The sequence below is a fragment of the Diabrotica virgifera genome, chromosome 3 (assembly GCF_917563875.1).
Source record: "Diabrotica virgifera virgifera chromosome 3, PGI_DIABVI_V3a".
NCBI lineage: Eukaryota > Metazoa > Arthropoda > Insecta > Coleoptera > Chrysomelidae > Diabrotica > Diabrotica virgifera.
In genome coordinates, this window is record NC_065445.1 from 52334216 (window position 1) to 52352219 (window position 18004).

Sequence of the window (18004 nt, forward strand, 5' to 3'; positions counted from 1 at the left end):
TTAATTAATATGTTCTTTTTATCATCCGTAACTTCACGCATGTGCTCTTAAACAGACAAACCTTTTATCTTTAATAACTCAAAAAGTATTGATTTATTTTAATAACATGATATAACAAATTTTACTTATAATTTGTCCCTCTATCGATTTGTGGGATTATTTTTAATAAAATGGTTTTCACCCCCGAGAAGGGGTGGTATCCACCCCCAGGTTAAAAGTGCAATTTGGCACCAAATCATTTTTATTTCTTGGGGTATGCTCTAACTAGTCACCAATTTTCATGCAAATCGATGGAAGTTTAACAAAACAGGAGGTGAAAACCTTTACAGATTACACTAACTTTCCCCTTTCACCCCATATTGCTACTTTCTGTATCCACTGAGGTTTCAGCCTGAAAGGGGTCATAATTATCAATATACAATAGACACATTTCACATTAGCCCAATAAATGACCGTTTTGGAGTGTAATTTCCAGGGGCAACTCCGAATTGCATGAAAATTTGGATTTAGGTTCTACTTACCCTCCACTTCAAAGTTGAATTTGTGCAGTTGGTTGCTTTTACTTGGGGGGTGACATTTACCCCTTCTCGGAGGGTGAAAAACGCGTGTTTAAAATAAGGCCGGAAATGGTTAAATTGACTTATTTTAAGCACCTTTTGTTCTATAAAGTTTTTTACGTAAGTCAATACTTTTCGAGTTATTCGCGATTTAAACTGTTGATTTTTCGACAAAAAAACTACGTTTTCAGACCGTTTTTCCCAAATAACTGAAAAATTAAATATTTTATCGAAAAAAATATTTTTAGCAAAAGTGTAGCCTATAAAAAAAAGAAAAAAATGGTGTACCAGTTAAGTCTACAAATTGAGTAAAAGCAAAGTTGTAGCTCATGAAAAATGCGTTCTTATTCGTCTAATTCCAAATCGAATAATTCCAGAATTCAAGAAAGAAGCGTTTTTCGGAAAAACCTTATTATTATTTTTAAAATATCGAGAAAAAGCTTATTATTTGTTTTTTACAAAAGTTTTCAGCATCAAAAACAAACGAGTTACACTGAAAAAAAAGTTGGCCCCTTTTTTTGGTAAAAAAAATCGTGAAAACCTCCCTCTATTTAGCACCCTAAATGAAATTAATCGTTTGGCTTTACCATCTGTTTTAACTGCATGTGTATTGATTATATGATCTGTAAGTTTGATTGGTTTGAAGTGCTTATTTTAGCAAACATTTGGTTTAATAGTAAAAAAAAATTTTCTAAAAATTTTTGAAAAATTTTATTTTTTCAAAATAACTTAAAAAGTATTAGTGATAAGAAAAATCTTAAAGAGTAAAAAAATGTAGGTTTTGCTATTGTAAATATGCTAGTTTCATTTTGTTTCTCCGTAAGACAAAAATTGGTTAAGATATGGCTGTTCAAAATTTGCATACACTCGTGATTAGTGACCCATTCAAGCTTTCTCAATTATAACCCTTTCAAAAATAAACACTTTAAACCGGTGAGACTGACAGATCATATAAAAAATAGATAGGTAAGTAAATTGTTTGTAAAGCGGTAGCGATTAATTTCATTTGGGGAGCTAAACACGGCGATATTTTCATGATTTTTTACAAAAAAAAAAAAGAGGGCCAACTTTATTTTGAGCGTAACTCGCTTATTTTTAATGCTAAAACTTTTGTTAACAATTAAAACAAAGCTTTTTATAAACACTTTAAAAAAGTTTAAATGGGTTTTTCCCGAAAAGTGCTTAATTTTTCGGTGATTTCACCTTGAAATATGCGATTTGGAATTAGACGAATAAGAACGTATTTTTCATGAGCTACAACTTTGTTTTCATTTGATTGATAGACTGTACTGGTACACCATTTTTTTGGGTTTTTTATAGACTACACTTTTACTAAGGATATTTTTTCGATAAAATATTTATTTTTTGAGTTATTTGCGAAAAACCGTCTGAAAACGTAGTTTTTTTGTCGAAAAATCAACATTTTCAATGGCAAATAACTCGAAAAGTATTGACTTACGTAAAAAACTCTATAGAACAAAAGTTGTTAAAATCAGTCAATTTATCCATTTCCAGTCTTATCTTGAACGTTTGTTTTTCACCCCCGAGAAGGGGTGACTGTCACCCCCCAAGTAAAAGCAACCAACGGCACAATTTCAACTTTGAAGTGGAGAGTAAGTAGAACCTAAATCCAAATTTTCGTGCAATTCGGAGTTGCCCCTGAAAATTACACGGTATCGCCGAATTTCCCGTTCATTTACTGGGCTACATGCCAAACTCCATATTACTTATGATGGTGATTTTTCGGCTCTAGCTCTTAGACTATTATTGTCCGGAAGTTCGACTGTAATGACTATTTTATTCTCCTCAAGAGTCATTTTACATTACGTATCTACTACATATCATTAATTCAATTATTTAATATTTATATAATTTTATATTATGGCTGGTTATATCTTGAAGCCAATAGAAATAATTTCTCTCTTTTTATGTTTCTATGATTCGCTTCAAGTATTAATCTGTAATTTAAATTTTGTTTGCGCCATGCAGCCTGGCCTGGCTAGATCGTGTCAATACCCTGCTGGGATGGGTTAACGACCAAGGGAGGAGCCGCATTATTGTTTTTTAGTTTTAATTATTATTTATGTACCTTTATATCGGTATATTCTTTACGTTAATAGTAAATAGTCTAGTCTTCCGAGAAAAGAAGTTACTTATCTGAACTTATTAGAAGTCCTGAAACTAGTTCTAAATTTCAATAATTACCAGAGAACGGCAGTTCTCGCCAGTAGCGCAGACCCACACCCCCTACACGCGACACTATATACTATATATACACGAAATTTTCGATTTTCTAAATCTGACGGAATTGAAAATTGTACCAACTCCCATCTTAAAGTTCACGAAAACACTTACCCATTCATATATCAACCATCCATTTTGGTCCAAGGGCGTGGATTTTACGGCCCTTCCTATTTAGGGCCTGTTTTTCGTTCTCGTCCCCAAAACTCCCAAAAACTTCGAAAATTTAAGTCCGACTTTTGCGGCTTCTAATAGAACTGATGATCATTACCTTTCCAACGCATGTCTAGTTTTGAAAATCGGTTCCAGCGGTTCTCAATCTGTGGTACATGTACCACTGGTGGTACATTTCATTTTTTGAGGTGGTACACAAAACGCAAAAACAGCCAAAAACAGCACCACTATTATGGTTAATTAGATCACCTAGTTAGATATGTATTTCAGTTAGGTGGTACCAAAAATAATAAAAAGTATTTGGTGGTACATGACACAAAAAGATTGAGAACCGCTGGGTTATACCATTCAAAAGTTACCGAGCTCAGAAATATGACTCAATTTCTATTTAATAAAGGGGAAATGTTTGTGGATATGTATGTATGTGGCTGGAAAAGTTAAACCGATCTGAATTTGTTTTTCTGTGTTTGAAGAGGGGGTCAGGGCCGATTCAGAACCGGTGTAGTTTTTGACTTTTGACCACCCCTAAGCCAGCTATAGGCCTTGGTAGGTACAAAACGGCATATTTTTCGGAGAACCGCAAATACACCAAATCAATAGTGTCGAGTTACGCTTTCAAATGGTATTGAAGCCGTCAGGATCAGACATATACACGGCTCAGTATCGCCGAAAAACTTAAAAACAAAACTTTGAAAATTTTGGGTTTTCAACAATTATTGAAAATTTCAACCTACGAATTGCGCCAATAACTGAGCGTTTGTAGAAGGACTCTAGACGAATCTCATGGTGTATACCTCATATCTGGGAAAATTCGAATTTTTAAGTTATAGGCTTCATAAGTATGATCAAATCTATTTCCTATGGGAAAAACGGTTTTTCAAGCTCCATAATTCCTGTGATAGTTTCAGTTATCATACTTGACCTTAGATGCATCAGATACTACTTGTCAATACGTTTCAAACTCATGTTTATTGATCAAAATCGGTTAAGCCGTTTAGAAGTTATTAAGTTACAAAGGTATAATAAAATTAACGATTATTCCCGAAATGGTTTATGTAGTTGTAATGGTTACGACGCTAAATTTGATCTGGCAACGGGCAAGCCGAGTTCATTAGCCGGCCATCCCAAAAGTTTTTCAATCTATTTCGAATAGAAAAAAAATCTAGTGTATTAGATACTACATTCGATGGACACTAGATGAGTTTGGAGATAATGCCACAAAGGCAACCATTTATAAAGCTTAACGTGTAATCGAGAAAAATTGCATTCAACTTCATACATTTAATTTATAAGAAAAACTTTAATTTATAAGATACAAGAATTGCAAACCGCTAAACGCCGTAAAAATGAGTGGCGCATACAATATTCCAGCTACAAAAGATCTGATATCAATATTACGTGGCGCGAAAATGTATTTTCATTTTGATGCGAAATAAAATTTTAGTTTTAAATGATTTTTCCATAATATTTGCTAAATTTGAAGTAAACGCGCCACAAAAGAGTTTCAAAATTCAAAGTGTATTAAAGTTACTCTTTTGTGGCGCGTTTTACTTCAAATTTAGCAAATATTATGGAAAAATCTTTTAAAATAAAACTAAAATTTTATTTTGCATCAAAATGAAAATACATTTTCGCGCCACGTAATATTCACATCAGATCTTTTGTAGCTGGAATATTGTGTGCGCCACTCATTTTTACGAATATAGCGGTTTTTTTATTCTTGTCTAGATTTTTTACATAAAACAATTCTTTTTTTTATTTCAGACACACTCCGGTTTAATCCAAACTATTCAACAAACTGCTGATACCAATGGATCTCCATACCGGTCCAACTATCACCAAATCCAAGACTACTACAACGGCCAAAATATCAACCCTACAGGCGCTGTGCCCAGAACAGCTTGGCACGCCCCAGCAGACAATAATAAACCCTTGCCTAGGTCCCTACCCACCAACGAAGACTTTTCCGTTATCACTCACAATCCCCATTCACAAAGTGTAGCTGTACAAATAGAAAATAAAGATGTAGTCCAGAAAGATCAGAAAAACAAAACCATGGCAAAGACCTACAATACTATCAAAGATATGTTATCAAGTAGATTTAAAAGCAATAAGGATAGTGACGATAGAATGGAAGAAAGTGGTTTGAACAACGTAGCTGAAGAGCTTAGGAAATCTCAAGGAAATGTTGCTGATGAGGGAAGTGGCAAGAAACAATCACAGGAACAAGGTATGATATATTTTTAACAACGTGGAATGAAGTAAACACTTCTGTTGTATATCCCTTACGCTCCATACACTCACAATTGTGAGCGTCTTATTTATAAGTGATATTAGGTTTAAAATATCATTTTGCACCAGTTGCTGCTCTACGACACGGTAGTGGGTGCACGTGTCTATCATATTGTCGCGGGAGATTACCGAAAATTTGCTTAGATCCGTATGATATTGTTCAGTGAATGGTAACAACTTTTTGTCAAGTGTGTTAATATGGCTTTTAGACGTAAGTACACATTTTTACCGTCCTACCGTCCTACTCCCCCCCATATTTTACAACCATTTCATTTTTAACCAATTTGATGTCAGGTCTCTGGAGGACTCAGTTTCATCAAGTTACTTTAGTCTCATTTTCAGATAAAAATCAGATAAAAACAATACAGTATTTTTACAATTATCATATCACTTTTTCTATCATTATACAATTTATGTGGGGTCGACTACCAAGAAAGTTATCAGTCATTAAACAATTATCATTTCATCAATACTCTTAAAATCGTACACATATGTACACATTACATACTATTTTGTGTTCCTAGTATAAGGCCTTTACCATTATTTGTCTAATCGTATTGACAATTTTATACCACCAATACAACACCTATTGGTATTGTTGACTGCATAACTTCCTGTAACGTAAACATTTCATTTCCCTATTTTGAATACTTAATTAATGCATTATTTTTAGAATAAAATCTTTCATATTTTGTGAACATCTTTTATTTTTACTATTTGTAAATTTGATACTGTTTTTTATCTTAAAACATTTAAATTAATCTTTAATGTTGTGGCTGAAGTAATATTACAACTAGGTTACATTGACAGTTCTTGATGTCATTTTGGGTTGCTCTTGAATTCACTTGTCAGTTGGCCATTGAAATCCAATATGTGAGGTTTTCTCCAAAAAAAGTTCCAACCACGTGGGGAGAGTCCTGTGTTGCCCTGGGTAACATCCAGGTTTATCTATACCATCCAATGAATTTTATATAAATATGTAAAACATCCTTATTATTTACATTTAAAGGGTTTTTACCCGATACATTTTGGTGGCTCAGGCATGCAAATTTTGTAAGTATGACCTCTTGTTCTTGAAAACCTCTGTCAATTTTAACTTTTATCTCATTTAATTAGGTTATACTTAATTTTAGGGCTTTTAAACACTGATGATGGATTCCTTAATCCGAAAACGTTTTGTATTGTAACCCTTATTTAGGGTATTTTAATATATACCTTTTACAAGAAACTTGGTATTTTTGTGATTTATGGTATACAGCCAGCTACAGGAAGTTTATTTTCCTCCTGGATTTTACACATTTTTATCTGTTTTAAAATATTTATTTTGGTGGATAGTCGTCACAAATTGTGTATGTTTACCTATTTAGACAAAATCATTCAATACTAATTTGAGGTTACAAATCCACAAACGTGTTTTGAAGAACAACACGTTTGTGAGGGCTAGGAGTGAGCGGTGTCAATGTAAGTTTTGAAGTGTTTCACGTTTATGTAGGCCGGGAGTAAATGGTGTAACAATGCAAAAAAAATAAATAATGATTCAGTGAACAAAGCTGGTAACGAGGGTTTCTTTTTCAGGAACAACTAGAAAAGTTGACATGGCGAGACTGGCTGCTCATCCAGATGAAATCTACGAACTGCTGGATGAAATTGATTCCGATTTGGAAATTGAACTCGGAGATGATGATGATGATTGGGTACCGTCTGAAGAGGAGAATTTGTCTGTACAAGATGATGAGATTGAAGAAAGTGATAAATCTGCTGAAAGTGGAGACGAAAATGATTCAGCAGTTCCCAGTACTGTACAAAATCTCCAAAAATCATCAATGCTAAATTGGGGTAGAACTAATCCATTTAAAAATGAAAATATACCTGAAACAATACTTCCAGATCCCACTGAAGTTTTAACACCATGGTGTTACTTTGAAAAGTATTTAGGAAACTCATTTTTTCAACTGTGTGCAGAACGTACTGCACAATTTTATTTACAAAAACACGGAAGGGAACTTAAACCCAAAGTAACCCAAAAAATTTTTGGAATCCATGCAGTGATTGGTTGTTTAAAATTCCCTCGAATTCATTTATATTGGAGCAGTCGCTCTAAACTTCCTGTAATTGCGGATGCAATTCCAAGAGATAGGTTGTACCTCTTGAGAGTCAATCTTCATATTGTGGATGTATGCACGGTAACAGAAGAAATTAAAAAAAAATAATCGACTGTGGAGAGTTCAGCCAATGATCGATTTAGTCAGAAGCCGATGTCGGGAATTAAAGAGAGAATCTGAGCTGCATTCTCAATAGACGAACAGATGATTCCGTTTCTTGGTCGATGTGCTCTTCGGCAATATGTAAAAAATAAACCAAGACCTGCGGGTTTAAAAAATTTTGTTTTATCAAAAAGTGATGGTACTGTCCTAGATTTTGAAATATATCAAGGAACAAGTACTAATTTAAGAAATAAAGAACTGGGACTCGGACCGTCATTCATCCTTAGGCTAGTGGAAACGTTACCGGTTAATAGCTTTGTATTCTTTGACGGATATTTTTCGACGATACCTTTGTTGCTCAAATTATATGAGCTACATATACATGGCACAGGAACTATTATGAACAATCGTTTTAAAGGATTTACATTTAAAACAGATAATCAGATAAAAAGAGGCGATTCTGAGCAGGTTGTTAGCAGTGATCAGAAGATATGTATCACTAAATGGAAAGATAATAAATCCGTTTTAATGGCATCTACGGCTTTTGGCCAAGAACCCACACATTTAGCAAACGATGGGATAAAGCTAGTGCTAGTCGTGTAGAGGTTCCATGTCCAAACGTAATTAAAATTTACAACGAAAAGATGGGTTTAGTTGATATCAGCGATCAGATGATCGAGTGTTAGAACTTGCTTCAAAACTCGCAAATGGACATTAAAGGTAATCCTACATCTATTTGATTTAGCTATTGTTAACAGTTGGATGGAATACCGTCGCGACTGCCGAAGTAACCAATACAAATCAAAAGATATTAAAGATTTATTATCCTTTCGCTTAGAATTAGCAGATTATTTGTTATGTGGAACGAAAAGTCCAAATACAGAAAACGTGGACACAGAAGATGAACATGAAGACCCTCGTCCAAAGAAAATGAGACCGTCACCTTTACCTTGCACTGACAAAAGATATGATGGTTTTAATCACTGGCCTGTCTTGGAAGATCTAAAAAATCCTTTATGTTGCAGATTGGAATCCTGTAAGAGTAGGTCAAGAGTTTCATGTAGCAAACGTAAAGTTTATCTCTGTATGAGCAAAAATCAAAATTGTTTTTTTAACTTTCACAACAAATAATGTGTTAAAAATATACTAGTTATTAACATTTGTAATAAATGACAATATTATGTGTACTTAATATTACTAATAAATATTGTAAAATGTTATAATTTATTTGTTTTGTTTTCTAGGGGAGTAGTCATACACTCCCAGTACTCACAAATGTGTCAGTCACACAATTGTGCATGTCATGCATATACTCCTGGGAAACACAATCGTGAGTATCAATAAAATCTGTCAAAGTGACATAGCAAAATTCTGAAAAAAAATTAGTATACCTCTTTGTTCCCATATAAATTGAAAAATAGACTGAACAACTTTATATGTCAACTTACATTGTTTCGGGAGTGTAAGGGATATTATAGGTATATGAATTTATTAAAATTCTTAAAATTTATCCACAAGGAAGTGAAACCCCCTGTGTGGCTCAGTGGTAAGAGCGCCTAACCTTTGGATCGAAAGTTCCGAATGGTAGTGAGTTCGAATCTCACCAGGGTCAGGAATTTTTTCATTTATTATAAATTAATAAATGAAAATAGTTTCTGTCCTTGTGGGATCGGTACTCACCGGAGGGACCGCAGACGTTCGGATATAATTAGCGTCTCTTTGCAAAGACAATGACGTCGACTTTTCAAAGTAACAAGACACTTACTCAACATACACACACTACACATTACACCTGAGTTAGTGATAAGTTATACAATTACGTGGCTAAAGGTTCTAGTTCTAAACCAAGGCCAGAGTCAGAGAAAAAAAAGGGAGTGGAAGTACAAAACGTTTTCGGTCAAACTGACCATCATCAGTGTAAACGTCCAGTGTACAAGTAATTGTAACTAGCCACTTCAATAGGTGTAAAAACCTCTAAATAACATTATTGCTACATTATATGCTATATAGTAGTCGACATTGAGTCGATGTCTTAAGATTATGAATATCACATGTGGATGTATGTCATTCTTGCTCGGAAATTGCACAAGGCTGTTGTGATCAGGTGAGAGGTTTACAACCAACTCCAGTTGGGTCTCCAGAGGTTTACAACCAAATCCAGGAGTTGGTTGTAAACTTCTCATCTGATCACAACAACCTTGTGCAATTTCTGAGCAAGGATGACATACATCCACATGTGATATTCATAATCTTAAGACATCGACTTAATGTCGACTACTATAATGTAGCAATAATGTTATTTATAGGTTTTTACACCTATTGAAGTGGCTAGTGACAATTACTTGTACACTGGACGTTTACACTGATGATGGTCAGTTTGACCGAAAACGTTTTGTATTTCCACTCCCTTGTGGATAAATTTTAAGGATTTTAATATATTCATATACCTATATACAACAGAAGTGTTTACTTCATTCCACGTTGATTTATCGCAGGTATACAGCCAACTACAGGGTTTACCCTTTTTAAAGATTTAATATATTTTTAACTATAAATAAAAATGATGCCTATGACTATTTAGAAGAAAAATTGTTTAGTTTATATAGGATTTGATAACATGTTTAGTTCAATATACAGACTGCCCCAGAACTAATCAGAACAAAGTCCTGATCATATCTACTGTTTATTTCATCTATATAAAATATTCAATATACGAAGAACGTTTGTGTACGTCTGTTTTATAGCCTAGTCGCAACATAGGGGGTCCCGTGGACACTTTTAGTTCGCCGCGATTTGATGGTGGTATTATAGGTTTTTTTTGGGTGGCTGAATCCAATGGAAGTGGTCTGGAAGCCCAAATATGGTGCGTTTAATTGTTATTAACAAATTATGGTAAAATTAGGTGTTTTTCAGGAATTATTAGAAGCCCTGTAAATAAATTGATAGTGTTAAGGTCTTCTCTAGTGTATTTTTGGTTGCTGAATCGAATGAGACTAGTCGCGATTACTCAAAATGTGTTCTTATTTTGTTAATAACAAAATAACTGTTTATTCGCCGAAAAGCTCGAAATCCGTTATCTACAGCAAGTTTGTAGTCTTTATCATAGTATTTTTATAAGCTAAATCGATTGTCACTAGACGTGATAGCTTAAACCACGTTCCTACTTTGTTATTAATAAATTATTGCAAAAATAACGGTTTATAGTACGTTTACTCACGGTTTTTGCTCTAAATTTTAAAAAACCACTTGGAATGACATGAATTTCTGCATGCACGTAGCTAACATCTCAAACAAAACAAGTGATATTGTGCCAATGTGAGCTTTTACCCTGGGGGTGAGTTTCGCCCCGTTTCGGGGGTGAAAGAAGAAACCTTTAAAATAAGTTCGGAATTGGATAAAATGATTAATTCTAAGCAACGTTTGTTCTATACAGTTTTTTCACTAAGTCAATATTTTTCGAATTATTTGCGAGTGAATATGTTCATTTTTCAACAAAAAAAACCAAATATCTCGAAAAGTATTGACTTAGTGAAAAAACTGTACAGAACAAAAGTTGCTTAAAATTAATCAGTTTATCCACTTCCGGACTTATTTTAAAGGTTTCTTTTTTCACCCCCGAAAAGGGATGAAACTTACCCCCCAGGGTAAAAGTAGACATCGTCACAATATCACTTGTTTTGTTTGACATGTTAGCTACGTGTATGTCAAATTTCATGTCAATCCAAAAGGTTTTTTAAAATTTAGAGCAAAAACCGTGAGTGAACGTCCTAGACCGTTATTTTTGCAATAATTTATTAATAACAAAGTCGGAATGTGGTTTAAGCTATCACGACTAGTGGCAATCTATTTAGCATATAAAAATACTATGAAAAAGACTACAAACTTGCTGTAGATAGCGCATTTCGAGCTTTTCGGCGAATAAACTATTATTTTGTTATTAACAAAATAACATATTTTGAGTAATCGCGACTAGTCGCATCGATTCAGCGACCAAAAATAAAGCAGGGAAGACTATCAATTTATTTACAGGGCTTCTAATAATTCCTGAAAAACACCTAATTTTACCATAATTTGTTAATAACAATTAAACGCACCACATTTGGGCTTCCAGACCACTTCCATTGGATTCAGAGACCCAAAAAACCTATAATACCACCATCAAATCGCGGCGAACTAAAAGTGTCCACGGGACCCCTACGTTGCGACTAGACTATTAGAAGGGTAAACGTATTAACAGTATTTCATTGAACTATAGTTGATTTTTTAACCAAGAGGAGTAAACTAAAAAGACAAATTCACACCCAAGAAAGTTACTAGAAAAGTCACCAAATTCATCTTCTTTTTTCGTTGATCATATCAGCTTTCGATGATAATCCATACATATTATATTATACTAACACATCGCTAAAGAGTTCTAAAAACAACTGTTTTTATATCAAAATAGACTAAAAATCTTAAAAAATAAGGAATAATGCAGAAAATACAAAAAATCGCCGATATTCTTAATTAACCTATAAAATGACAGAAGTGCCAAAATTTCGTAAATGTCATTAGTGTCAAAATTTAATAACAGTGGAGTAAACTTGCCTGCTGTTGGACCAATTAGAAACAAGCATTACTGCGCGTTAAATTTGAATCACTCCTCTTGGTTAAAAAACAAACAATAGTTTATGATAACTCCAATAAAGCTCTCAGAAAATACACAACTAAGCAGCAAGAATGGTTTACAGTTTTCAATTTTCATTTTGGTGTTGGTTATGTCATTAGAGATTTGTGTGCCTTAAGTTTTTTATGTGAGTTAGCTGTTATTCTTCTTCTTCTCATTGCACCGTCTTCCTTCAAAGATTGGCAATGAAATTGGCAATAATTAAACGTGAAATGGTAGTTTTGAAGATTTCGGATCGGTTGAAAATGAAAGTCAAATGTTTGGTGTGCAATTAAACATATCAAAGACAAAGATCATGATAATGGATAGACTACCTAACAATCATCCACACATAACCACAATTGACCGGTATGAGGTTATATATCTTATATCTGGGATCATTAATAACAAACACAGGGTCACTACAGGAAGAAATAAAACGCAGATGTGATTAAACAAAAGTTTCCACAGCAAAAATGACCACATATGGAAGGACTGTCAAATTTCAAGAGCGTTGAATATGAGGTTAATCAACTGCTTAATATGCCCAATACTAACCTACGGATGTGAATCTTAAACCCTGAGAAAATCGGAAAGAAGAAAGATAGACGCCACTGAAATGTTCTGTTGGAGATGAATGCTACGAACTCGTTGGATCGACCATAGGACAAATAATTCAATTTTAAGAGAGCTAAAAGTTAGCCAACGACTCTTCAGTAAAGTCCATCTTGAACAATTAAAATACTTTGGACATGTGATGAGGGCTAACACAGAAAACATGGAAAGACTAATTATACAAGGAAAGGTGGAAGGTCGAAGATCACGAGGAAGATCCACAACAAGATGGATCGATCAAATTACATGAATATGCAAAAGACCTATGCATGAGTTAAAAGAAATGACCAGAGACAGAGATCTTTGGAGACGGACAATACACGACATCACGTCGACCACTAAACTCCCTCCGGGGGGTCAGGATTGAAGAGAGAGAGAAGTTAATATTTATTAAAAATTCAAACTTGTGCAAGAAAAATTATAATTTTGAAACCTTTGGTTTAAACATGATTTCTGTCTTCTATTGGTGTACTTTGTAAGAGCCTTCAAAAAGAGCAACTCATGACAGTTTTCAAAAACACTAAACAGGTTAATATTTAACTATGGAAACAGATACTTTTGAATGCCCATTTGATATTCCCCATAAAGGTCTCCATACGAGGTAGGAATATGTACAGTTCCTCATTGATTCACCTTGACCCTGTATACAATATATGACATACACTAATTCAAATTAGTTTCAAAAATAATGATTATTATATTGGTTTTTAGGATACTCTAAACCACCCGTACTGCCACCACAATATAGCCAGAACTACATGCAACAGCAAATGTTAGCGCAGCACGCCCAACAACAGTACCAACAGCAGTTAAAGAACCAACAATACTCTCAACACATAGCTCAAGCCAGATCTCAGGAAATGCTCAATCAACAACAAGCTGAAGAGCAACTTTATTACCAAAGTAATTATGTGGCCACTCCCCAAAGACGACAAGTACCTGTTCCTGGAAGGGAAGGAAACTATGTTCCTATGCAATCGCATGTCCAGGTACGATTAATACCAATACGAATATGTTTATACAGGGTGTTTCATTAATAATTGGAAATATTTAACTGTAGATTCCTGGACTAAAAATAGTAGGGTTTAACCCAAATCACCTAGTCCGAAAATGCTTCCGAAGGGAGCTAAAGCTCTTTGAAGATGGCGTCTTGTAATTCATCATCATCATCATCATCAACCCGTACGCGTCCACTGCTGGACATAGGTCTCCCTCAGCTCTTTCCATCTTTCTCTGTTTTGTGCGGCTTGCATCCAGTTGCCGACGATACGTTTCAGATCGTCAGCCCATCTGGTTGGTGGTCGTCCTCTGCTCCGTAGTGCTTCTTCTCGTGGCCTCCACTCGACAATACGTTTTGTCCATCGGTTGTCTGACAATCTGGCGACGTGTCCTGCCCAATTCCACTTAAGCGACGCGATTCTTTCGACGGCGTCCGCTGTTTTTGTTCTACGACGTATTTCTTCGTTTGGGATTCGGTCCCTCAGGGAGACACCCAACATCTGGCGCTCCATAGCCCTTTGAGTTATGCGAATCTTGTTCACTACCTTTTTTGTGAGTGTTAATGTTTCCGCTCCATAAGTGAGTACAGGCAATACACACTGGTCAAAGATTTTCCTTTTCAGGCATATGGGTAAGTCCGATTTAAATGCATAGCTCAGTTTACCAAACGCTGCCCAGGCTAATCCTATGCGACGTGGGAGCTCGCACGTCTGGTTATCTCTTTCCAATCGAATTTCATGTCCCAAGTACTTATAAGATGCAGTCTGCTCAATATTCATTCCATCAAGAACAATATTACGATTTAGCACCAGATTAGTCATTATTTGCGTCTTGTTGATGTTAATCTTTAGTCCGACCTCTAAGGAAGCGTGATATAACTTGTTCAACATTATTATTGCATCATCCATACGATCGGCTATAAGGACGATGTCATCTGCGAATCTCAAATGACTGAGCTTCTCTCCATTTATGTTGATACCATATTCGTTCAGATCTGCCTTCTTAAAACTGTGTTCCAAAAGGGTTGTGAACAGCTTTGGTGAGATGGTGTCTCCTTGCCGTACTCCTCGCTGTATACAGAATTTATTTGTTTGTTGATCAGATAGTCTTACGCTAGCCGTTGCGTTGTGGTAGATATATTTTATCATGTTAGTATAGCGATAATCTATTCGGCATTCTGTCAATGCTTTTAACATTTTCTGCTGGTTTATCGTATCGAACGCTTTCTCGTAGTCCACGAATATCAGTGCCAATGGTTTGTTGTATTCCGCAGACTTCTCGATCAAGTTTTTTATTACCAGTAAGTGGTCGTTAGTGCTGTATCCGGATCTGAAGCCAGCTTGTTCTCTAGGCTGATAGAAGTCTAACTTAGCCTCCAGTCTCTTTTTGATAATTTTTGTGAAAAGTTTATATATGTGTGATAGCAGACTGATAGGACGGTAGTTTTTTAGATCTGTTATGTCACCTTTCTTGTGCAATAAAACAATGACTGCATTGTTCCATTGAGAAGGCGTTTTTCCTTGGTAAATGCATTCGGTGAAAAGTTTGGCCAAAACCTGGATAATTTTATTTCCACCTTGTTTGATTGCCTCGATCACTACTCCGTCATCGCCAGGGGATTTATTATTTTTCATTTCTGAAAGTGTCTTTTTAACTTCGTATGGTGTTATGTAATTAGTTTTATTTAAATACCTCCAGAACGCTTCTATTTAAAAAAAAAAAAACGAATACTGGTATTCCTATTTATCATCCAGAGGTAAATCGATTCCATAAATTGCGAATTTCTAGTACCGTTCATATGCGTCCGTTTTGGGTAGGGCTACGGTTCTTTGATCGCATAACTTTTTTGTCTTTAAATTTTAGGCATTTTTGACACTGGATTATTAGATTGTGAGGTATTTTAGTACTAAAATCGTACTCTCGCTTTAAGTCGGTAGGATACACCGTTTACGCAATATTGCAATATTGCGTTTTTTGAATTTGAAAAAAATTTTCAAAATAAAAACTATTTAGAAAAACGAAAACGGGTACGTTTATTTATCTTCCAGAGATGAATCGATTTCCTTAATAATTGCTAATTTATAGTACCAGTCATCTGCGTCCATTTAGGGTCAACGGTTATTTTATCGCATTATTTTTGCGTCTTTAATTTTTAAGCATTTTTGACACTAGAATATTAAAATGAGGTATTCTTGTACTAACAGTTACTCTTGCTTTAAAACGGTAAAATACCCCGTTTTTTTTTTTAATTTTTTTCAAATTTTGTTCAAATTCAAAAAACGAAAAATGTTAAAATCGACTTTTCTAGAAAACGGTGTATCCTACCGACTTAAAGAATAAGGACCTTTTAGTACTAGAATACCTCAAAATTTAATAATTTAGTGTCGAAAATGCTTAAAAGTAAAAGAATAAACAAAATATGTAATAAAATAACCGTTGCCGTACCCAAAAGGACGCCTATTATATATGACCGGTACTAGAAATTCGCAATTTATGAAATCGATTTATCACTGGAATATAGATAAGACGCCATCTACAAAGAGCTCTAGTTACCTTAGGAAGCATTTTGGGACTAGGTGATTTGAGTTAAACCATAATATACGAGCAATATAGCGAACCAACTCTAGCACAACACACTAAACTACATAGATTACGGTGGGCAGGGCACGTGGTCCGCATGCATGAGAATAGAATCCCCAGAAAATTGCTGAATGCAAGAATGCAGGGAAGAAGACCGGTTGGAAGACCTAAAAAGAGATGGGAAGACGAAGTCGATGAGGATGCCAGGAACTTCCTGGGAACGCGTTCATGGAAAAGAACAGCGGTAAATCGAAATGATTGGAGAAGCTTATTGAAGGAGGCCAAGACTCGATTTGGGCTGTAGTGCCATTGGACGGATGGATGGATAATATTTTGAGCCCAGGAATCTACAGTTAAAATATTTCCAATTATTAATGCCTTGTAATACCTTATAATAACATTGAATATATTTCAAAAAATTATTTAAAGATTATTTAATAAGCTCAGTATAGTGTGAATATGTATTAATAATATGAATTGGGTAATTCAGTTTCTTAATTTTCTCAAAGGCAAAGTTTTGAACCTAATAGAAACATTAATAATATTGAAAAATATTAAAAATATTACTAAAATATTTTTAACTGAAAACTTATTGGTCCATTTCCCTGGTAACACTTCCATGGATAGTGATGTTAAAAGAGAATATTCTCAATAGAATATTCTCGGCCAGAAAATTTTCTCGAGAATATTCTCGGCAAAAATTTTCTATATTTTCAAAAACCGAAACAAAAATAAAAACTAGATACGGGTCAAATTATTATAATTTAAAAAATATGTAGGTATATTGTTTTTGCCAGTCTCATGAACCACTAGCAAGGGTATTTACAGTGTCAATATTTATTGTTTTGGTGCAATATTAACGTGCAAATATTTAGAATGGTGTTCATTTAAGCAGAGAAGACAAGTTCAGAAAACTGAGTTTGTAGATAATTTAGCAACTTTAAAATATGGCGATGAGTCGGCTGAATGGCAGATTTGGCACTTTATCGGTCTAAAGAGGGATTTTTTGGAAAACCATTTGTAAAATCAATCGAAAAACTAGACTTAATCATATTTTGAAAAGGTACATGTTTTGGAACAAAATTAACTAAAATAGTAGTTGATATATTAAGCATGCCTTCATCCAGTGTAGCGACTGAAAGAAGTTTCAGTACTTATGGTTTTTTTATCCACTCCTCTAAAATAAACCGGCTCACTGCTAAACGGGTTCGTAAGGTAACTTATTGCTCACAATTTAAAATTGTTAGACGTAGACCAATCCATGACTGAGCTGGCCACTCGTGAAAAACAAAATCCCACAACTCATCAGTACTTTGAAATGCAGATTGTAGATGATTAGGATGAGCTAATGATAGAAATAGATTCTGAATCTGAGGTCTCATCTTTTATCATACCACATCGATTATTTGCTATTAAGAAGAAAATTTCATTTTTTTATCAAAGAAATTTTGTGTTTTCTGTTGTTTTTGTATTTTTTTATATACAAAGAACACTGTTGTTTCGTCTCATAATTTTGTCTATAAGATCATGATTTTTAAAAGCCTCTTTTTCATCTTCAACAATATTCTTAAGAGCGTCATGGGGTTCATTCTTAGAAAATTCTCCATATAGAGAAAATTTTCCAACACTATCCATGGCTTCTAAAAATTACAAGCCAGATGGATGCTGAAGCGAAGAAGACAAGAGGGAATTCAAAA

The 18004-nt window shown here is 34.5% G+C and overlaps 1 protein-coding gene across 5 annotated transcripts in view; it reads left to right on the forward strand.

Moving 5' to 3' along the window:
• The window catches only part of LOC114349276 (uncharacterized), a 599066-nt gene that overhangs the window by 549034 nt on the left and 32028 nt on the right, over positions 1-18004 (forward strand). For all 5 annotated transcript variants that reach the window (XM_028299624.2, XM_028299662.2, XM_028299661.2 and 2 more), the window contains 2 exons: positions 4737-5202; positions 13440-13717. In XM_028299624.2, coding sequence (XP_028155425.1) covers positions 4737-5202; positions 13440-13717 — 744 coding nt within the window. The remainder of the gene's footprint in view (positions 1-4736; positions 5203-13439; positions 13718-18004) is intronic.